We start from the raw sequence: 22,286 nt of genomic DNA on the forward strand, positions 1-22,286 counted from the left end.
AAAAGTCAATCAAAAGAATTTCAGCAAGTGAATAAAGTTTCAGTAATGAAACCATTAGAGCGAGTGACAGGGAATGTTTAGGGTGTGGCCCAGGATGGAAGGAGTCAGGGAGTCAGGGAGCATACGGGAAAGCTTTTAGGAAGAGGCTCAGGACACAAGAAAGGGCTGGCCATATCAGGGACAAGAAGAAGAGCATTCCAGGTCAAGGGAACTGCAAGGTGGTCACGCCAGACCTCAGAATGAGGGGCGAGCAGGCATGATGCCATGGACTGGGGTTTGACTACTTCTGCCCTGGGTCCACAGCCTCTGGTCTGCAGTGGGGCCATTCCCTGACCTTTCTGAGACTGCCTGGCACCCTGGAGGAAGCTCTGCCCTTCCTGGTGGCTGCAGCAAAGGGATGGGGAACATCTGCTTCCCTTTCTTTCAAGAAAGCACAAAGGGAACGTAGACTAGGGGGTGCGTGCTTCTTCCGCTAAACTGCCCCCTATTATCACCCCATTCTCATCTCAGGAAATGGCCCTCCACCCTCCTAGGACCTCAGACCAGGACCAAGGAGTTGACCTTGACTCTGACTGCCCCACATCCAGCAAACACAGTTGGACCTGCTGCCAAAATAAATGCCAAATTGGACCGTATCTCCCCAGTGCCATTGCCCACTCCAGGCTCCATCGTTGCTCCCCTGCGCTGGAGCAGTCACCTCCTCTCCAGTCTCCTGGCTTCCTTCTACCCTGTCCTCCCCACCACCTGACTCTAGCTCCTGCTGTCTTAGGAGGGTGCCTGTAAAGGCCTGAGTCAGGGCGTGTCCCTGCTCTGCTCAGAACCCTCCATGGCTCCCACCTCACTGAGAGGAAAGGCCAAAGTCCTCCCCAGGCCATGCTCTACCCCATTCCCTCCCTGCCCTCCTCTTCCTCCAATTCTCTCCCTCCCTTACTGCATTTCAGCAACACTAGCCTCCTTGCTGTTCCTTAAGGCAGTTCCTTCCTACCTCAGGGCCTTGGCACATTCAGTGCTCTCTGCTTGGTACATTCCTTCCCTGATATTGTCAGGACTCTCTGCTCTTTGCTCAAATGTCACCTTCTCAGTCTTTCCCAGAATACTCTATTTAAAGGTTTATTAACCTTCACATTTCCTACTCCCTTCCCTGCTTTACTCTCTTAGCACTAATCACAAGCTATGTCTCCATATATCTTATTTTTGTTTCTGTCGTCCGGACTAAGACGATCTCTGCATGATGGTAGGGATTTTGGTCTATTCTGTTCATTGCTGCGTCCCCAGCACCTGGAACAGTGCCTGGCACACAGCAGGCTCTCAATCAACGCTGCGTAGCAAGTGTTGAGAGACAGAAGGAAGCAGCACGATTTTACCGCTGTAAGGGGGACCAGAGCCGCGCGGGGGAGCTCGCCGCCCGCGCACTTGGGACAGAGGCCAAAGCAAGCAGTGATCTGAACCTGGTAAAAATCCTCCGGAAAATGACCCCCCAGCGGAGGATTTTCCCAGACTCTCCCAGGGACGTCCCCGGCCCCCGCTCTGCGCCTCTGCCCAGTCCGTTTGGGGCGGGAATTTAACACCCTCCACCCTCCAAGAAGATCCCCGTGGAAATTCCTTAGGAACAATCGGGGCGGAGCGAGGGACTCTTTTCTGGCTGGCGAGTAATTCGCAGCCCCTTCCCCGGAAGGAAGGGGTCGAGCGTCCTTGGAGCCCCCTTCCTTCCCCGTCCGCTGCGCGACCTCCTTGGCCCTTCTGAGGTCTCCCTGGCGACGTGGCGCGCGCGCCACAACAGGAAGCCTTAGGCGGCGGGGTTGCGCGCTCGGAGACTCTAGGATCCCCAGCCTTGACGTGGTGGATGCCGAGTCTTGGGCGGTCACACGCGCAGGCGTGGCTTGGGGGGAGGCGGTGGCGTGGGACGGCCTATAGACGCGGCGCGGGACCTCACAATGTCCCCAAAACACCCTAATGGAACAAGCCGGGGCAAACACCCGCACAGATTTAGTGCTGGCGCCCGGCGTTCGAGTTCCGGGAGCTGCGAGCAGAGGACAGGGGTTTGAGCACCCCCTCTCCCCGCCCCATTCCGGGGCCTGGGAGCTGCCTCAGTTTCCCTGCAGAAGGCAAGCATTCGAGCGCCCCCTCTCTCCTCCCCCGTCAAGGTCTGCGGCCTCAGTTTCCCCGCGGAGCCTGGGGACTGCAACGGAGGGGCTCGGCACGTCAGGACCACGCGGCTTCCTTCCTTTTTCTGGAAGCTGTAAAGACGCCCCCGCGCTGGAGGCCGAAAGGGGAAGCGAGGCCGCGGGGGAGTGGGAGCGTCCATCGGTGGGGGACGCGGAGCCCCGGACGTGATGCGCCTTACGTCCTCTCCCCCAGGGTTCACAGGCGCCTGAAAGTGCCTGGGCTTTCTGCGGCCGCTTCTCAGGAAATCTCGGTGTCAGCTGGGTGGGGACATGCCCCTTTGGGGAGGGGCACCCTTGATCGAGAGCGCCCCAGGAGGATTCCTGGGGCCCCACCGAAACGAGGGACCGTCCACTCGGTTAAAGAGGCCTGCTTGCGCTGGGGAGTCAGACTTGAGTTCGAATGACCTCGCAGCTTGGAGCCTCAGTTTACCCCTCTGTGGAATGGACACAATAACAGTCCCTACCGTCCAGGGTGGTTGGCAGTATCCAATAAAGCACTGTAAACGCAGAATCAAAGGTAGCCGAGCCCGGGGACGGGACCCCTAGCGCCGGGAGCAGTCTCCGGGTTGTTTTCTGGCCGCTGCCGCCAGGCAGCCCTCACTACTTCAATTCGGAAATTCCGGTGCGAGAGCAGCCAGCGAGAGGGGACAACCCTGCTCGGCCCCGGCACCCTCTCAATCCGGAAATGCCAGAGCCCTCGTTCCGGAGAGGAAAGCGCGAGGTTTCCGGGAAAGCAGCACCGCCCCCTCGGCCCCCCTTGGCTGGCCGCTATAAAAGGACCCACAAGGTCCTCAGCTACACAGTCCGCGCCCACGCGTCTGCGCCACCTCGTCCGCCCTGCCTCCTCCTGCGATGGTTTCGGGCGCTGCCCATCCCGCGCTGCTCGCGTTCCTGGCCCTGCTCGGGGCTCTGCTCCCAGGTGAGTCAGGGGTGGGGGGGCTGCCGTCGGGCTAGCTCTTGGGATCTGGGCTGCGCCCTGGGAGCGGTAGGAGGACCGGCTCCCCACCGGCTGGGGACACTGGTACTTAGGTAGCTGTTTATGGGAAGTTGGGGCTAGAGCCATCGATTGAAAGTCAACAACCATGGGTTCAAATCCAGACCCTGCATCATGGCTTGCTGTGTGCCTTCGGACTATGGGCTGCCCCTCGCAGAGGAGCTTCAGTTTTTCAGCTGTAAAATGGAGAAGTTAATAGCGTTCACCTCGCAGTGGTTGTGTCCTGGCCCCAGGAGGTGGTCAGACCGTGTAGAGATGTGGCCCCGGGCCAAGCTTAGGTAGACTGGGACCCACCCCCCACCGCCCCACACACACAGACATTCTGTTCCTCATCCCGTGCCCTTGGGGGAAGTCCAGGACTCTGCTCAGGGGAATTCCAGGGCTGACTTGCCAAGGGAGCAGAGGCTAAGGAATGGGATGCCCCAGCAGCCCTTCACCAACTCCAGCTAGGAGGGAGGGGACAAGAGGGACAGTTGGTCTCAAATGGTGGTCAGTGTCGGGAAGCAGGAGAGTGAAGAATTCAGGAGCAGACCACACCGCGGTTACCAGCTCAATGAAGCGTTCTAATCCGGACTCTAATCTGGACTCTACCACTTTCTAGCTGAGTGACCTCCCTTCAGGTCTCACCATTTCCCTCTGTGAAATGGAAGCGACCCCAGAATCACCCTTGAGAATTCATGGAGCTGCTGTTTCCACACGCCTCCATCCCAGATGGAGTAGACCCAAAGCTGAAGGCAGAGATCTTTGGCGGGTGCGGGGGTGGGTGGCTTTCAGATGGGTGGGCTCAGACAGACTTTGTTTTTTAGCTTTGGATACACCACAGTCTGCGGGAGCTAATCCCAACAAGGCCCCTCCTTCTCACCTGCAGCCACTCGCTACCTGCCCTGTGCTAGGAGTTACTTGCTTCAGCAGGGGGTTGGAGTGACTATATTCACCCACTTTACAGATGGGGAAAGTGAGGCCCTGAGAGGGGAAACCAGTTGTCCAAGTGGGTAAGGAACCAGCCTGACTGGAACCCCTTCATCCCCGGAGGACTGACTCCCTCCACCTGACCTCTTGGGGGGGGGTGGAAAGAACACTGACTTCATGCCCCTCTTTTGCTAAAATCCTCCATGGCTGCCCATTGTCCCGCAATGAAGAACACTTCCTTGGCATGGCTTAACACTGCTTGCCTGATCTTCCTGACCTCAGTTCCCCCCACTCATCCCTGTGACTCTGCTCCCGCCACCCTGCCTCAGGACCTTTGCACTTGCTGCTCCTTTTGCCTGGAACTCATTTCCCTTTTCTCTAGATGGCCAGCCCCTGCTCATCATCCAGATCTCTGCTCACACATTACCCTGTCACCAAGGCACTGTCTGTTCTATCATCCCATTTTGTTTTTGCCAAAGCTCTTGTCAGCATCAGTTATTAATTATGTTGTGTGCTCATGAATTTTTCTGTCTCCCACACTGAAAGCAGAGTTTTGTCTTGTTCAAGGCTGTGTCCCCAGCACCCAGAACAGGCTGGGTGCAGTAATGTTGATGAGCCTGATTTGTCATGCCTGACCCCTCCACATCTTTTGGTTCCAGGGCCTGGAGGTGCCCAAACATCAGTGCAGCCTCCAAACGCCATCATACCCCGAGGAGGCTCCATAATGGTGAACTGCAGTACCTCCTGTGACCAACACACATTCTTGGGCCTAGAGACTCAGCTGGCCAAGAGGGAAGTAGACCATGGGAACAACTGGAAGATTTTTGAACTGAGTGGCGTGCAAAACGACAGTGTACCAATATGCTACTCGAGCTGTTCCGATAACCAGTCATTAGCTTCAATGGACCTCACCGTATACTGTGAGTGGCTGGGCCCAGGGGCTGGACTAGGCAGACTGGGTTGGGGAGGTGGACAGGGGAGTCCCCAGCAGGTTGGAACAGCCTTTGTTACTTGGGGGTGTGGAGGGGGCAGGGTCTCACTGAAGGGCAAGGGGGCCCATCTTCAGAAAGTCTCATTGTCATCTAGAACCCTTCCATGAACTTCCTTGGGGGTGACTTCCAAGTATGGACTCAGTCCCCAAAATGTCACATGCATGAGTCCTTTGACACAGAAAACTCACTCCTGGGAACTGGGCCTATAGGTGTCCCCACCCACCAGGGTACTGAGGGAATGTGGGGTTATTCACTGTGGCTTGATCTGAAAGGGCAAAAGTGTGCAAGGCACTCAAATGTAGAGGGCTGGGGAGAGAAACTGTGGTTCAGGCATCCCGTGGAATAGTATGCAACCGTGTAAAAGAATGAGACAGACGCTCTGAGATGTATTGTCAAATTCAAAAGTAAGGTATGCCCAGAATGAGTGGCATGCCAACCACAGTGTTAGGGAGCCATGGGCGCGGGGTTAGGGAGGCTGTGTTCCTGCATTAAAGAGCCCTGAAAGGAAATACAACAAATGAGAATATTAGCTGGCCATGAGGAGAGAAGGTGCAGGGCTCCGGGAGAGTGCCGGGGGCGAGTTTTCTCCATGTGTCTTTTTTTTTACTTTGGGCATTTTGAAGTGTGACACTGAGTTGGCATGACTGTAAGCAATAAATAGGTAAATGAAATTCAAATGAAAACAAAACAAAATAAAAAAGGAAGAAAGAAAGAGAACTAGCCAACTGGCCTTGGGATCAGACAGCCTTGGGTTCTAGGCCCAGCATGGGCCTCACTAACTGGGTGACTCTGATGTGGGGAGGGGGGAGGGGGGAATACGTGGCTTCCTGGTTGATTTTCACATGAGACCTCCTTGGAAGGTTCTAATGATGCAGTGAGGCCTGGAGGACATTCCGCCTTCACAGTGCCTGCGTAAAAGAAGCTTTGGGGCAAACATCAGCTTTGTTTCTGATTTGGAGGATGTCTGAGCAGCTGCTGGTCAAGTGAGGGAAGTCCCCAGACATTCCCGGTGGCCTCTGAAAACCCCCAGAAAACCTCTTCACAGGACCTTCTGCATCTCACCCTGAGAGTTGAAAGTCCAATCTTCCAGGTTTGAGTCCTGGCCCTGATATATTTTTCCCTCTTTGGGTGCCAGACTTTGCCTTAGTTTTCACCTCTGTGAATTGGAACAGACGGCTGCACACAGTAGCAAGGGGTCACCTAGGACAGACTCTAGCTTGGTCCTGCCCCACTGCCAGTGTGAAGATGAGGGAGCATCCCTGGGTGGCTGAGCTTTCTCTAGAAAGAGTTGTAATTCCTGCAGGAAGTGACCCCTAACTGGGCCTTGAAGGATGCGTAGCAGTTGGTAAAGACAGGCATTCTAGACAGAGGGAATAGCCTGGGCAAAGATTTGGAGTGGGGAAACATGCTGACCTGGGGTTGGGGAGGCAAGAGGGACTGAATATCAACAGATCGGTGTGGCTGGAGCTGAGTTTGGCAGGACCTTGAATGCCAGGCCGAGGAGCTGAGACTTTCTTCTTAGGGTGACAGGGAGCCATGGAGGGTGTGTGAGCAGGCCAGGGATCCAGAGCAGAGGGCTGACCTTACAGGAAGCCAGAGAGCAGCTGCCCGTGGAGCCAGTCCAGGTCGTGCATGTTGAGGGCAGTTTCGCATACAAGAAGGGAGGGGCAGACAAATATTTGAAGGATGGAGTGACCAGGACTTAGTGAGGGACTAAAGATGGGGAGTCAAGGAGAGGTATGGGCAGAACAGACCTCCTTCCCCAGTCTGGCCTTCAGGGCAAGGATCTGGGCTCCGAGATGTGAGTTCCATTTGGAGGCTGTGGTTTGAGGGGGCCGTCAGCTTTGCAAGTTGGAGTTTGCAACAGATGGTCAGAGGTAAGAGTTGGATGTCTGAGGGTTTTCTCAATCTTTTTTTTTTTTTTTTAACAGCTTTTAGCATACACTGCAATGAAGTTTGGAGTATTTATAGTGTTGTACAGCCACAGTCTAGTTTAAGAACATATCTCTCACCTTAAAAAGTAACCCACACAAAAAATTTTTCAGATGTGGAAAACACAATATATTGGCTTCAAAATTTTTAAAAAGGCAAAATTAAAATGAATAAACATTTAATCAAAAGTCAAAAAAAGTAACCTCATGCCCATTTACAGTCACTCTCAGCTTCTGAAGTGGATTAATAATAGTCCTAATAATAATAATAACGATAATAATAGTCCTACCTTCATTAGCCCCAGGTTACAGCTTAGAAAACTGAGGCGTTTCTGTAGCCCCGAGGGCTGGGACTGTTCCAGTGTGCAAAGTCACTCCCCCACAGGCCAGAGCAAAGAACCAGCAAAGCTAGGAATCAACTCCAGGCTCCTGACATTTTAACATCACTGCTTTTTTTTCCCCTTAGGTTGGAAAAGGAAAGGTTGCTTTATTCAGGAGGCTGGCAACCTGGGGAGAAGGTGGACTCATGTCCAAAAATCAACTCCCAACATCACTACTGTTTAAGTGACATTTCAGGGCCTCTTGAGAAGGGACTAAAAGTGGGAGGCTTCAAGACCCTTCCCTAGGGAGCCTGGGGTGGGGGGGTGAGTCTCAGGCTAAGCCACAGCTCACCGGGGCTCTGCTGGCAATTTCCACTGGCGATCCAGGCTTGGAATTCTGTTACCTCATGCAGAATGGAGACCCTGTCAACCAAGCCCGCGTGTGGTGTTTTCAGGGGATATTCAGGGTTTCGTTTTGAGGGTCTGTGGGTTGTTCTTAGATTTTTAACATTTCAGGGGATGACATGGTTCATTCGGGAACCCTAAAAAGCAAGCTCCTGAAAGGCCTCGAATTGGTGTGGGTGACTCAACCTTATTCTTTCTACAAACATAGAGTGCCTAAGGGACTTCCCTGGTGGTCCAGTGGTTAAGAGTCTGCGCTTCCACTGCCAAGGGCGTGGGTTCGATCCCTGGTTGGGGAGCTAAGATCCCGCAAGCCGCGGGACGTGGCCAAAAAAAAAAAAAAATAGAGTGCTTATCGGGTGTCAAGGATAAAATAGGGAACAAAACAGACAAAGATCCCTGCCCTCCTGGGCTGACATTCCATGGCAGGAATAGTGGAAAAGCAAATTAACTGAGTAGATGATCTTGTACCTCAGAGGTGAGGGATGCTATGGAGAAAAGGCCAAAAAGAGGAGAATGAAGAACAGGAGTCTTTTTACAACAACATCTAGAGACTGGACAGCTTAAATGGACTGTATTCATTTGCCAGGACTCCTGGCAATAGACTTCGAAATTCTTTCCCACTTTTCACTCTCAGATGCTTCAGTGAATAAAAATTATTTTGCCTCCTTCACAACCACTTGGGGACTTCTCACTGGGTTATCCTGAAGCTCTTAACATTCCTCTCTAGCTTAGGTGGTTTGGGGTGTGTTCTGGGAAGAGGGTGGTGAGACTTCCTGAGCAGGTGTAGCCAGGGCGCCAACGTTCCTGTGGGCAGGCGGCCAGCCAGTTCAAACTACACTCCCCTCCCCTCCAGGGTTCCCGGAACGCGTGGAGCTGGCCCCCCTGCCCCGCTGGCAGCCCGTGGGCGAGCACCTCATCCTGCGCTGCATGGTGTCTGGTGGGGCCCCCCGGGACCACCTCACCGTGGTACTGCTTCGTGAGGGGAAGGAGCTGGGCCGGCAGCCAGCGGGAAACGGGGAGCCTGCCGAGGTCACGGTCACGGTGCTGGTGAGCAAAGATGACCATGACGCCAGTTTCTCTTGCCGCACGGAGCTGGACCTGCGGTCCCAAGGGCTGGGACTGTTCCAGAACAGCTCGGCTCCCAGGAAACTCCGAACCTTTGGTGAGGCACTGGGGAGACAGAGAGGATGGGATGACAGGGATTTCCTGCTTGGGGTGCAGGGTCTCTGGGAAGGAGAGGCCCCTGGCCGTGGGGGCATTGAGAAGGTGGCAACCTTGATTGCAAAGGCTTCTGGGAAGAGCATCTTCTTGGCCACTGGGGTGGAGTGTTCTGGGATGCGGTGCCTGGACTGCAGGATCCTCTGAGAAGGCTGTGACCCAGGGCAAGTGGTACACGTGTCCTGGGACAAGGGTGACCCAGGCCACAGTTTCCCGGGAAGAGGGTGTTCCAGGTGGGGGAATGAAAATGCCCCAGGAAAGGGCTTCAGGATGTCTGTCTCCTCTCTGTTTACACCCACTGTCTCTCGCCAGTCCTACCAATGACCGACCCGCACCTTGCTACCCACTCGGTACTGGAAGTGGGCACACGATGCCTGGTGAGCTGCACCCTGGGTGGACTGTTCCCAGTCTCGGAGGCGGAGGTCCACCTGGCGCTGGGGAACACAAGGCTGCAAACCACTATCACGTACAATGATGACTCACTCTCGGCCAAAGCCTCGGTCGAGGGAAAGGTGGAGGAAGAAGGCATCCAGTACTTGACGTGTGCGGTGAATCTGGGAGGACAGAGCCGGAGGTCTCGGCAGAACGTGACCATCTATAGTAAGTAGAAACCCAGGTGGGGCTTCTGAAGGGGTGGGGCTAATGCCAGGGGCGGGGCTCACTGTGCACCCCACCTGCAGGCTTCCCGGCTCCCAACCTGACCCTGAGCCAGCCCGAGGTCTCGGAATGGACTACGGTGAACGTGGAGTGTGAGGCCCAGGCTGGAGCTGTGGTGACGCTGAACGGGGCCCCAGCCAGGCCTCCGGGCCCGAGGGCCCAATTGCAGCTGAATGCCAGCGCCGAGGACAATGGGCGCAGCTTCTTCTGCTCTGCTGCCCTGGCGGTGGCTGAGCAGGTGGTACACAAGAACCAGACCCGGAAGCTCCGTGTCCTGTGTGAGTGGGGCTGCTAGACAATGATCCCTTACCTCCAAGGCCCAACCCCTAAGACCCCAAGAACTCCTGCCTCCACCAAGGCCCACTCCCACCCCCACCCTGGTGAGCCCCTTCCCCAGATTCCTACCTGAGTCTTCTTACCTAGACCTAGATGGTGAGTGATATCCTGGTCCCCGACCCCATCCCTCATCTTGCTGTGTTTCTTCAGATGGCCCCCGACTAAACGAGAGGGATTGCCTGGGAAACTGGACATGGCAGGAAGGCTCCCAGCAGACCCTGAGGTGCCAGGCCTGGGGGAACCCAATCCCCAAGCTGAACTGTAGCCGGAAAGAGGATGGGGCTTTGCTACCCATTGGGGACCTGAGGCCCGTCAGGCGGGAGGTGGCAGGCACCTACCAGTGTCGGGCCAGCAGCACTCGCGGTGAGGTTACCCGTGAAGTTTGCATCAATGTGATCTGTAAGTGCTGGAGTTCAGGGCTGGGCAGGGCAGGGGCAGTGAGGGCAGCTCAACCCTCACTGCCCCCTGTGTCCTCCCCACAGACCACCAGAATAACATGGCCATCGTCATTCCGGTGGCATCTGTGATCATCTTGGTCGCTGTGGGCGCAGCCGCTTACATCTATAACTGCCGGAGGAAGATCCAGAAATATGAGCTACAGAAGGCCCGGAAGGCCCAGGAAGAGGCTGCCATGAAACTGAACACACCAGCCACGCCGTCCTGAGCCTACCCCCTCCGGACAGGACCTCCTCAGCCCCCAAACCGTGACAAGCAGGGCTGCATCAAACAATGGTGGACATATGCCATTCAGCTATACCCACCTTCCCAGGGTGCCAGAGGACAGGAGAGAGGCCTCAGTCAGGATACAGACAGCATCTGGGGTCATGGCCCCTGCACACTTATAACCCCCAGGCCTCACCCCTGATGTGGAGCCACAGGACTCAGACAAAAGAAGGGGCCAAGGCTCAGGGCATGAATGTGAGGGATGTCAAAGTCTGACCTGGCCGGAGGGCGTATGACCTCCAGCATGGGGACACCCAACTGGGAAACATTGAAACTCACCCCCTACTGCGTGTGCTGAGGCCTTACAGTCCTGAGAGAGAAGTGGCCCTGCACAGACACATGCAGCACTGAAACACAAATCCCCACACGTCCTCTGACAGAAGCCAGCTCCAGCATTGCTGTCCACGGACTGTTCCCAACTCTCGATGATGACATATTTATTCATTTGTTCTCTTACTAGCTATTTATTGAGTGCCTTTTATGTGGGCTAGAACGGTAAACAAGAAGAACATTGATTCCCACCCTCAGGGAGCTCTCAGTCTAATCTCATTCAGGGTCGCCAGCTACAGTTGTACTGACTGTGCACTGCACAAGAGTGCCTGGCAAAAAGATTAAGTGGGGCTAGAATTTCCCACTCCACTGGCCAAGCTGCTTTCTCCCAGAAAGGGATTAGTAATGGTGACAAGGTATAGCTGGTGACGTGCCCAGAGATGACCCACTGAGCCCTTACACCCCAGCACTGGCACTGACCTCTCATAATCCACCTCTCCACCTATACCCATGTCTGCTAGTGCTCACAATGACACTTGGTGGCATGCCTAAACGTGGGTGTTCACTCCCTGATAGCTAAACCATGGAGTCCCATGAAACTGTGCCCAACCCCTGTGTGTCCCTGCCTTGTCCTACCTGTTTCCATCTCAGTGGGACCATGCAAGAACAGAACAGTCTGCAGCTCCAAATTCCTGCAGTGATGAGGGTCCTGCAGGCAGTGGGGAGGAGAGGCCTGGGAGAACCCCCTCCCAACTGCGGAAGCCTCTCCCTTGTGCTAATAAAGCTATTTCATCCTTCCAGCCTTGTGTGAGTTGAGGGGAGGTGTCATGTCCAGCTAGAGCCTTTTCTAGCCTGTCCTCCCACTTCCTGCCCCAAGAGAAGGCTGCCAGTTCAAGGCCCAGCCCTCAGGCTCTAATCCAAATCGGGGGTTTATTAGGGCCTTTTGAGACTTTAGTGAAAATTAAAGTTCCCTCTCCGGAAAAACATGATGACATTTGGTTTACAATGGGGTGGAGAATCCCATTCTTAAGCTGTGGAAGTGGGGTGTGTACCGCAGGGCTCCGGGGGCCCCCCCGGAGCATCTGCCTCTCTCTCCCCGGGGTGGGGCTGAAGAGGCGGTGCTGCGGGCCTCCTTATCTCCAGAGCCAGCCTTGGCTCCCTGGCGCGGGGCCCCTCAGTCCGGGCTTTTTGCCATGGGGTCTCTGCTCCTCCTCTTGTTGCTGCTTTTGCTGTCGCCCTCCTACCCGCGAGGCGGGAGCGCGGGGAGGCGCCGGGGTGCGCGGACGCAAGGCCCGGGAGGCCCCTCTCCCGCGCCCCCGGAGACCTCAGCACCCTTCTGGGTGCGCATAAGCCCCGAGTTCAAGGCCGTGCCTCCGGGGGGCTCAGTGTGGCTCAACTGCAGCAGCAGCTGCCCCCTACCGGAGGGTTCCAGCCTCCGCACCGAGCTGCGGCGAGGCGACACGCTCAGTGGGCCCGGTTGGGTATCCTACCAGCTGCTGGATGTGAGGGCCTGGAGCTCCGATGTGCACTGCTTCGTCACCTGCGCGGGAGAAACGCGGGGGACCACCGCCAGGATTACCGCCTACAGTGAGGGACAGGGGCTCAGGCCTGGCTGGGGTGAGGGGAGGAGGACGGAGCGGGGGTAACTGACAGTCGCGCCAGGGGGAGCCCTCGGACCTTGCCCAGCGGCCCCCTCTTGCTTTAGAACAGCCACACAGCGTGATCCTGGAGCCTCCGGTCTTAATGGGCAGTGAGTACACTCTGCGCTGCCATGTGACGCACGTGTTCCCCGTGGGCTTCCTGGTGGTGATTCTGAGGCGCAGTGGCCGGGTCATCTACTCCGAGAGCCTGGAGCGCTTCACCGGCCGGGATCTGGCCAACGTGACGCTGACTTACGCGTTACGCGCCAGGCCCAGTGACTTCGGGCAGCCCGTTACCTGCCACGCCCGCCTCAATCTCGATGGCCTAGTGGTCCTCAGTAGCTCGGCACCCATGACGCTGCCAGTCCTCGGTAAGGCACCCTTATAACCCTGGGAAGAGTGGGGAAGGATTATGTGGGCCAAGCCAGAGCATGTCCATGAGGGTCGTCACCCCTCCAAGGGCTCTGTTCCTAATTCTCCCCTCTTGTCTCCAGCTTGGAGCCCTGCGTCCAAAGCCTTGGCCTCCACCTCCATCGCAGCCCTTGTGGGGATCCTTCTTGTAGTGGGGGCCCTCTGCCTGAGAAAGTACCTCTCGATGAAGTCTCGGGCATAGAGGCAGTGGTCCATGCTGGCTGAGCTGGAGGAAAAAGGAATCTGGAACATTTGGGGGAAGCTTGCCTGGATCAATAAAGCCTTCCTCAGCCAGCTTCTGCCCCTGGGCATAAAGGTCCCCCATTAGTGCACCTCCTCTGACTGAAGTGGTCTTCTTTTTTGGCCTTGCCTCTAGCATTTTCTCCACATTCCTGTCTCCCTGAGGGCACCTGAGGTTTTTCACTCTGGGCTCCCATACCGGAGCCCCATTCCCTCTGCATTCCCAGCCGATGTAGTAAAAACTTCTCCCGCAGGCATTATCAGTGCGGTGCAGAGGGGCAAGGCATGGGCCCAGGGGGGCTTTAGGCTGTGGGAAGGCTGGTTCATGGTATGGCTTCTCCTGATTGGCTCCAGCGCTGCCACGTAGCAGCTCTGATTGGATGTTAAGTTTCCTACCCCCGCCCCCCCGCCCTTTAGACCCTGCACTTTCCTGGAGGGCAGGGGTGGGGAGAGAACTAATCCCCATAGTTCACCATTAGCTCTGGGAGTGAAAGCACAGGTGGGCTGGGTCAAATGTACTTTGTGAGGGACGTGGATACGCAGAAAGGATATCCATGTGTTGACTGCGGGGAAGGAGCAACCAGATGGTGGGGTGGGGGGCGTGGTGGTGTATGTCACAGGTTCGCATCCTGGAAACGTCCTGATAGTCACCGGGCCTGGTGAGCAAATGGAGGGTGTCCAAACCTGGAACCCAGATGCGGGGTCAAAAGTATCACAGTTGGTCTCTTGATCTCGCGTGGACGCAGAATCGGGGCCTGCAGTGGATGCCTGGCAAGGCCCGCGTGGTCCAGGGCCCCGCCCGCCGAGCAGAAAGCGGATTCAGAAGTGCTCTTTGGCGGCTCCTGCTCACACAAGTCGCGTAGACACGTGCCCGCTGCACGCTGGGTAAATACAGACCCAGAGCCGAGCCGACCCTAATTTAGACGCCCGAGAACGCTGCGCGCAAGCACACGTGTTCCCAACTGGCTGTCACTTTCGTGCCCGCCCCTTCTGTCGCGTGCGGGGGCGGAGCCAGAGAAAGACTAGAGGCGTAGCTGTAACCCTCAGTTCCCAGGGGTTAAAAGGGGAAGGATCAGTGAGGGAGGCATCCCCACATCCTCCCCTAGAGCCTTCTCATCCCCAGCCTGCGCGTCTCAAATCTCTCCTAGACCCCAACCCATCTCCGCTCCAAGGGGGGGCTGGTGGGAGGGGCTAAATGTGGAGGCGGAGCTCGGAGTCCAGCTCATTATCATAGCATCTAAGCAAGGGGTGGGGTGGGGGTTTGAGAAGGGCAACACTGCATCCCCACCACCTCAGCGTCTCCGCCGGGGACGACGCTGGAGTGCGCAGCCGCCCCCAGAAGGCTCCGGGCAATGGGGCCGGCCTCCATTTAGACCCTGGGGGTCGCTCGCTCCTGCCAGCACGCCTTCATCAAGGCCGGTAGCCTGGTGCACGCTCGCCTTCCCGTCCTCCCCGCGCCGCCTCTGCTGCCGCCCCCTCCTTGGAAACCAAGTTACCAACGTTTAAACCAATCCCCAAGCGCAACTCAGCCTCCTCCACACCCCACCCGCCGCGCCGCGCAGTCCTCTAGCCCAGCTCAGCGCTCGCGCTCCCCTCGCCTCCTGCGCTTCCCCCGCGGCGGCGATGCCAGGACCCTCGCCAGGGCTGCACCGGGCGCTGCTCGGCCTCTGGGCTGCCCTGGGCCTGGGACTCTTCGGTCTCTCAGGTAAGACCCGGTCCGGCTCAGGGTGGACAGGGCGGGGTCGTAGTTTCTGGACCTGAGAAGTGGCCACAAGCCCCTCCCCGCTCCTCCCTCGCCTCGCTCCCAGGCTTCTGACCCCACCTTGAGCCCAGGGCCTTCTTCTCTATCCCTCTTCCCCCCCAACACACACTGGAGACCAAGCTTCCGGACTCCTCGCTCACTCAGGTCTCTACCCTACCTTCTTCGAGATCCTGGGTGCTCTTCTGCACCCAGCCTCGTGCTCTGGAGACTCCATTATCTCCTCTGTCCCCTCCCGGGGTACCTCCTCACGCTCTGCTATGCACCATGGTCCACGGACTGGCATCTTCACCACTCGAAATCCACGAAGACCCAATCTCACCAACTGCCGTGACTCCAAGGCGCTGTTCCCGCTCCACCCGGAGCCCTGGCAACAGAGTCCATCGGCTGTTCCCGCGGTTCCTTTCATGAGCCCAGCCCCGCGTCCTCTTTCCGTACTCTTCACCCGGCTTTGGATTCCTCCCTTAGCCTTGCTTGACTCAGCCTCATCTCTCTTTTGCCCTCGCTTCAACCAGTCTCCCCCTCTCCTGCCGAGAACCGTGAGAACCAGTCCGCTTCCCTTCCCCCACCCGGGGTCCCCTCTTCCCAGCATTGCTGTGTGCGTTGAAAACCCCATGTTTCCTCTCATCTCCCCCTCCCCCCCATTCTTCCCCGTCACTCCATCCGCACCTTGGAGAGAAGGGCTCTCCGTTGCAATGTACCAGAGACACCCTCGAGGTCTGGACCGTGGGAGCGCGCTTGTAAACCTGAGACCTGGGCAAGACTTGGGACTCCTGGCTGTGGCCTCTGCTCATTCCCTGGGGATCCTGGGTCTGCATAGGGGCTCTTAGATCCCAGGGAGGTGGCTCCCACGCTGAGCTCGCGTTTCTCCGGACAGTGGTCGCGCAAGAGCCTTTCTGGGCGGACCTACAGCCCCGCGTGGCGCTCGTGGAGCGCGGGGGATCGCTGTGGCTGAATTGCAGCACCAACTGCCCACGGCCCGAGCGCGGTGGCCTGGAGACCTCGCTGCGCCGGAATGGGACCCAGAGGGGTTTGCGTTGGCTGGCGCGGCAGTTGGTGGACATCCGAGAGCCGGAGACCCAGCCCGTCTGCTTCTTCCGCTGCGCGCGACGCACACTGCAGGCGCGTGGGCTCATTCGCACTTTTCGTGAGTTCTCAGAGGCCAAGCTACTTTCCCTCCCTTCCAGGCCCCGCCCCCTGGGTCACGGGGTCCTCTCCTACAGGCCCCACCCTCTGGATCAGCACGCCCTCCCCCTCTTGGCCCCTGGGTTCCAAGCCACGTCGTGCTGAGCCCTGGCATTTCCAACAGCCGTGGTTCCCCGTTGCAGAACGGCCGGATCGTGTAGAACTGGTGCCGCTGCCTGCCTGGCAGCCAGTGGGCGAGAACTTCACCCTGAGCTGTAGGGTCCCCGGCGCTGGGCCTCGTGGGAGTCTCACATTGACCCTGTTGCGGGGCGCCCAGGAGCTGATCCGCCGCAGCTTCTCCGGGGAGCCACCCCGAGCGCGGGGTGCGGTGCTCACAGCCACGGTACTGGCTCGGAGGGAGGACCACGGGGCCAATTTCTCGTGCCGTGCGGAGCTGGACCTTCGGCCGCATGGCCTGGGGCTGTTTGAAAACAGCTCAGCCCCCAGAGAGCTCCGAACCTTCGGTGAGTGGGTGTGAAAAGGGGACCAAGGGGGGCCGGGCCGATGTTTAAGAAGCTTGGAGGCAGAGAAATCTGAATTCTAATTCTTACTCTAACACTCACCAGCTGAAAGTTATTTTCCCCTCTGTGCCTTGAGGATAATACCATAATAGAGTGCCTGTAAAGTGCTTAGAACATATTGAGCGTCAATACATAAGTTCAAGCTCCGTTCTTCTACTCCCAGCTCTGCCTCCGGAACCCCCTCGCCTCGCTGCCCCCCGGCTCTTGGAAGTGGGCTCAGAAGGACCTGTAAGCTGCGCCATGGACGGGCTGTTTCCAGCCTCGGAGGCTGAGGTCTACCTGGCGCTGGGGGACCAGAGGCTGAGTCCCGATGTCACCCTCGAGGGGGACGCTCTCATGGCCACTGCCACAGCTACAGCTAGCGCAGAGCAGGAGGGCGCCAGGCAGCTGGTCTGCAACGTGACCCTGGGGGGCGAGAGTCGAGAGACCCAAGAGAACGTAACTGTCTACAGTAAGAGCGAGTGAAGTGGGGCCTCGGCGGCTCGGGGGTGGAGCCAGAGGAAGGTGAAGGCGGGGCAAATAGTGGGTGGGGCCCCTGGTATCAGAATAGGCGTGGCCCGAGAGTCCCGAAGGGGCGGGGCAGATGGAAGACTCAGTAGTAGCTGGAGAGGCGGAGTCTGAGCTGCCCAAAGGGGAAGCTCGCAAACCCGACGAGGATCCCTAGAGATGTGGCCTGACCACCTCAAGGGGGCGGGGCGAGAAGGGAGAGGAGCCTGAACAGCCCGAGGGGCAGGGCACGGTACCCACGGTTTGGCTGAAGTGGGGAAGGTTCGGGCTGATAAGGGGCAGCCTTGAACCGCAGGAGGGGCATGGTCAGTGGTCTCCCGGCCAATGCCCCGCCCCCAGGCTTCCCGGAACCCCTCCTGACCCTGAGCGAGCCCAACGCCCCCGAGGGGAAGATGGTGACAGTAACCTGCGCAGCCGGGGCCCGAGCCCTAGTCACACTAGACGGAATTCCAGCCGCGGTCCCGGGGCAGCCTGCCCAGCTCCAGCTAAACGCCACCGAGAACGACGACAGGCGTGGCTTCTTCTGCGATGCCACCCTCGAAGTTGACGGGGAGACCCTGAGCAAGAACGAGAGCGCCGAGCTGCGCGTCCTATGTGAGTTGGCCTTTAACCTCTCGCCTACCTCCGCCTGCCTGGTCTCTGGCCGTGTCATGGAAGTGGAGGATTTCCCCACGGTCCACGTCTAGCCTCTTGTATCCCATGCCCCTGACCGCAGACGCCCCCCGGCTGGATGATTCAGACTGTCCCAGGAGCTGGACGTGGCCGGAGGGACCAGAGCAGACGCTGCGCTGCGAGGCCCGTGGAAACCCAGAGCCCTCGGTGCACTGTGTGCGGCCCGACGGCGGGGCGGTGCTGGCCCTGGGCCTGCTGGGTCCGGTCACTCGCGCGCTCGCTGGAACTTACCACTGCACCGCGACCAACGTCCAGGGCCAGGCGGTCAAGGACGTGACTCTGACGGTGGAGTGTGAGTGGAGGTGCATAGGGCGCACCTCTGTCTGGTTCTCAGGGTCAAGGGGTGGCCTGACTACAGAGGAAGGTGGAAACAGGGTCTGAGGCGTGCCTTTGAGCAGGATTTTGAGAAAGGCAAGAGGCTGGTGAGCCGGATTGGGGGAAGATCTTAGAGAAGGATGGAGGGGAAGGGGTGGACATGTCCACAGGGGCCTGGGGCCTGGCGTTTGAGCTGAGTCTTGGAAACGTCGGTGCTCCAAACTGGCTAACAATTTTTAAGCTAAAGACTGGGGAGGGTCCTGTGGGCACTTTGTAGGAATCAGGAAAAAAGCACACTTCAGGGCTCAGGAAGTCCCAAAACAGTGCACGGCTTGACTGGAGAGAAACTCCTTTGCTTTGGTGTCCCTTTGCAGAGCGTAGCCTACCCGCCTGGGATGGGAAAAAGGGTCTAGGGATATTAGACCAGTCCCTAAACCCCAAAACTCAACAACACTCTCCTCTCTAGACGCACCAGCGCTGGACAGTGTGGGCTGCCCTGAACGCATTACCTGGCTGGAAGGAACAGAGGCCTCCCTGAGCTGTGTGGCCCATGGGGTCCCGCCACCCAACGTGAACTGTGTGCGCTCTGGGGAAGCCAGGGTCGTCGAGGGCCTACTGCGTGTGGTCCGGGAGCACGCGGGCACCTACCGCTGCGAAGCCACTAATGCTCGAGGGTCTGCAGCCAAAAATGTAGCCGTCACAGTGGAATGTGAGTGGGGACAACACAGGGCAAGATGGGGTACGTCAGAATAACCCTGTCCTGACTTCCAGTCCCTCTGCCCCCCAGATGGCCCCAGTTTTGAGGAGGTGAGCTGCCCTAGCAATTGGACATGGGTGGAAGGATCTGGGCGACTGTTTTCCTGTGAGGTGGATGGGAAGCCAGAGCCAAGCGTGGAGTGCGTTGGCTCCGGAGGCACCAGTGAGGGGGTGCTGCTGCCGCTGGCACCCCCAGACCCTGGTCCCAGAGCCCCTCAAATCCCTAGAGAACTGGCACCCGGAACCTACATCTGCAACGCCACCAATCAGCACGGTTCCATGGTCAAGATGGTCACCGTGAGCGCTGAGTGTGAGCGAGGCCCAGGCGGGCGGGGAGTAGGGGGTGTTCCAGGTCCCGGCTTCTCCCTGAACAACGAGCCCCCCCCGCCCCCACCCCATGGCTGTTTTGCAGCGCCACCGCAAATGGATGAATCTACCTGCCCAAGTCACCAGACGTGGCTGGAAGGTGCCGACGCTGCTGCGCTGGCCTGCTCCGCCCGGGGTCGCCCCTCCCCACAAGTGCATTGCTCCCGGGAGGGCGCGCCCCGGCCGCAGCGGCTGCGCGTGTCCCGACAGGATGCAGGCATCTACCGCTGCCTGGCCACCAACGCGCACGGCACTGACGCCCGGATCGTCACCGTGGGCGTGGAATGTGAGTTGCGGGCAGCACCAGATAGAGGGCATCCGGTCTCTAGAACAGTGACTAAAAGAGGTGGGATTCCCCGGGGGAGTTCAGGGGCACCTCCCCAGTCCCATTTCTGGGGACAAGGAAACCTGGCCTTAACGTGAAATGTTAAGGGTAATGAAAACTCTAGGGAACAAGAGCCCGAGGCCGCCCCCGCCCCCTCAAGTTCTGGGTCTGAAGGGCCCTGGCGTGGGTCCCCACCTCCTTCCATTCAGTGAAGCAGGGCTCAGGATTTTAGTCCCGACAGCAGTCCAGTTGTAGTGGGAGGGGGCCCTGAAGCGAGGCAGGATCTTCGCCTGCTCATCTCAGGAGGGGCGGTCTCAGAAGGGGGCGCTCGGTCAGCGGCTGGCCCCTTCAACCTCCTGTCCCCTGTAGACCGCCCCGTCGTGGCCGAGCTGGCTGCCTCGCCTCCAGGAGGCGTGCGGCCAGGCGGGAACTTCACGCTGACCTGCCGAGCCGAGGCTTGGCCCCCAGCCCAGATCAGCTGGCGTGCGCCCCCGGGGGCGCTCAATATCGGCCTGTCAAGCAACAACAGCACGCTGAGCGTGGCGGGCGCTATGGGCAGCCACGGCGGCGAGTATGAGTGCGCAGCCACCAACGCGCATGGGCGCCACACCCGGCGCATCACCGTGCGCGTGGCTGGTAAGTAGCAGCTGGGGCGGGGGGGGCCTGGGCGAGGGATCTACAGGGGGCTGCGACCTGCGCCTTGGGACTCTTGAACCCGTCCCTGCCTCCCTCTCAGTCCCCACAGATGAGACAGAAGTGAGCCTGGGTGGAAATTAGGGGCGCCCTGGTGGGTGGGGCTTTGATGGCGCAGTGGGGGTGGCAAGTGGAAGGAGAGGGAGCTGACTGGAGCCCAAGGGAAGGGAACCTTCGGGGCTGTGACTGCTGTGAGGAGGGACTTAACTTGGGGTGGGTTCTGCGTGGTGAAGGCTTGATCCAATTCACCTTCCAGCGTGCGGCTGTGGAGAAGGGGGTCTGGAGAGGGACAGAGGCAGAGGATAGTGGTGGGGGCCCAGCAGGATCCTGCTGCCGCTTCGCGTATCTCTGGGGCCGGGGTCTTTCTGGGGTGGATGAATGACTGGGTTCCCCCTGCCCCACCATCCTTTTGAGGGTGGGGAGAGTTGCTTGACTTCCTGGGTATCTCTGGGGCTAGGGGCTTAAATCCTCCCTGTGATGGGGTGGCCCATTAAATGGGTCTAGGGCCTCACCCGAGCTGGGGGTGGCCTTACTGGGGTCTCTCCTTTCCTCCAAGGCTGGGTTCCCTGGGGCTCCCTGCCAGGCGCGTGAGAACTGACCTCATGCCTGTGGGGAGGGGCAGAAGTGGCCCGGGCTTGGCGTGTTGGGCGGGTGGGGGGAGCTCGACCACCTTCTTTGAGCGTCTGCACCCCGCAGGTCCGTGGCTATGGGTCGCTGTGAGCGGCGCGGCTGGGGGCGCGGCGCTGCTGGCCGCGGGGGCCGGCCTGGCCTTCTACGTGCAGTCCACCGCCTGCAAGAAGGGCGAATATAATGTGCAGGAGGCCGAGAGCTCGGGTGAGGCCGTGTGTCTCAACGGCGCGGGTGCCGGCGCCGGTGGGGGCGGGGGCGCCGAAGGTGCAACTGAAGCTTCGGGCACCGCAGAGGCGCCGGCGGGGGGCGAGGTCTTTGCCATCCAGCTGACGTCAGCGTGAGCCCGCTCCCCTCTCCCCGCGGGCCGGGGGACGCCCCCCAGACTCACACGGGGGCTTATTTATTGTTTTATTTATTTATTCATTCATTCATTTATTTATTTATTTTATTCTATTCAATTCCAGGGGCGTCACCCCCCATTTTCTACCCCCCTTACCCAATAAAGTTTTTATAAAGGACTTCGGCTCCGTCTGTTTCAGTCTGCGATGCAGAAGCAACGCAGGGCTCGTATCCCAACCCTGTGGGTTATTTATTCAAAAAACCCTTTTTGCTTTTGAGGGCCTACTATGTGTCAGGCACGGTCCAGGCCGCCATTTCGCGATGTGACCGGGAGTTTGCGCTCTCCGTGACCTGTTTTGTGCTCTCCCTGGACCCTTGGGCGGGGGTGGGGACCTGGCTCCTTCCTCCCTCTCTAATGCTTATCTCTTCCGCCCAGCGCTGCCCTCTAATCCGGCTAATGTTGGGGGTGGGAGCTGGGTGCTTCCCCCAGGCCTGCTTCCAGGAGGAGCTGAGGCTGCCTTCCCTGGATGGGTGGAGGCCCTTTCCCAGGGGTCTGGGCATCCCCCCAGCCCTGAGGCCTTGCAGGGATGGGTAAACAAAGCTGCAGCTCCGAGTGTCAGCCGCTGCGTTGCCCTTCCTATTACAGGGTGCACCCCTGCCCCACCCTCAAGGCCTCCTCCATCCTGTGTCCATCCGCGGGGCCTCAGTTTACCCGCAAGCTGCCTTTCGACTTAGCCCATCACGATTCAGAAGAGACACATAGGGTATCAGCCACATCCCCGCCCCCTGCCCACCACCAGTCATCCCCCTCACCCCCCACAGCAGAAGGAGAGAACAGCTGGGCCTCCTCCACCCCCAGTTTCCTCCTCCCTCAAAAGCAGGAACACAGAGCTGCCAGAAGGAAGCGGGCCTGGACTGCTCCAGCTCCACCGGCTGCCCCCCACAAACATTTCGGGAGCAAAAGTGAGAGCAGGAAACTGGGGCACTAGAGGCTAAGCCAGTGCCGG

The 22,286-nt window shown here is 58.6% G+C and overlaps 2 protein-coding genes across 2 annotated transcripts; both read left to right on the top strand.

Moving 5' to 3' along the window:
• Positions 1 to 2,874: 2,874 nt before the first annotated feature.
• On the top strand, positions 2,875 to 21,558 carry ICAM5 (intercellular adhesion molecule 5). Its single transcript, XM_082623235.1, has 19 exons — positions 2,875 to 3,084; positions 4,728 to 4,988; positions 8,570 to 8,878; positions 9,247 to 9,534; positions 9,615 to 9,869; positions 10,078 to 10,326; positions 10,410 to 10,587; positions 14,508 to 14,630; positions 14,741 to 14,916; positions 15,848 to 16,117; positions 16,299 to 16,619; positions 16,840 to 17,127; positions 17,523 to 17,777; positions 17,899 to 18,147; positions 18,637 to 18,879; positions 18,958 to 19,236; positions 19,339 to 19,578; positions 19,987 to 20,253; positions 21,007 to 21,558. The coding sequence occupies exons 1-19, from the start codon at positions 3,018 to 3,020 to the stop codon at positions 21,279 to 21,281; spliced, it is 4,593 nt and encodes a 1,530-aa protein (XP_082479361.1). The 5' UTR covers positions 2,875 to 3,017; the 3' UTR covers positions 21,282 to 21,558.
• ICAM4 (intercellular adhesion molecule 4 (Landsteiner-Wiener blood group)) lies at positions 12,114 to 13,212 on the top strand (the record flags this gene model as incomplete). The annotated part of the gene is made up of 3 exons (XM_082623934.1): positions 12,114 to 12,507; positions 12,626 to 12,931; positions 13,055 to 13,212. The coding sequence occupies 3 exons, from the start codon at positions 12,114 to 12,116 to the stop codon at positions 13,171 to 13,173; spliced, it is 819 nt and encodes a 272-aa protein (XP_082480060.1). The 3' UTR covers positions 13,174 to 13,212.
• Positions 21,559 to 22,286: the final 728 nt, after the last annotated feature.

This window comes from Mesoplodon mirus (genome assembly GCF_964341445.2).
Source record: "Mesoplodon mirus genome assembly, chromosome: 5".
NCBI classification, from domain to species: domain Eukaryota; kingdom Metazoa; phylum Chordata; class Mammalia; order Artiodactyla; family Ziphiidae; genus Mesoplodon; species Mesoplodon mirus.

Excerpts from the sequence above, each read along its gene's own strand:
- ICAM5 (XM_082623235.1), top strand. The coding sequence starts at position 3,018 with ATGGTTTCGGGCGCTGCCCATCCCGCGCTGCTCGCGTTCCTGGCCCTG. Across the intron at positions 3,085-4,727 it reads GCTCGGGGCTCTGCTCCCAG|GGCCTGGAGGTGCCCAAACA; the intron begins GTGAGTCAGGGG and ends TTTTGGTTCCAG. Across the intron at positions 19,237-19,338 it reads GGTCACCGTGAGCGCTGAGT|CGCCACCGCAAATGGATGAA; the intron begins GTGAGCGAGGCC and ends GCTGTTTTGCAG.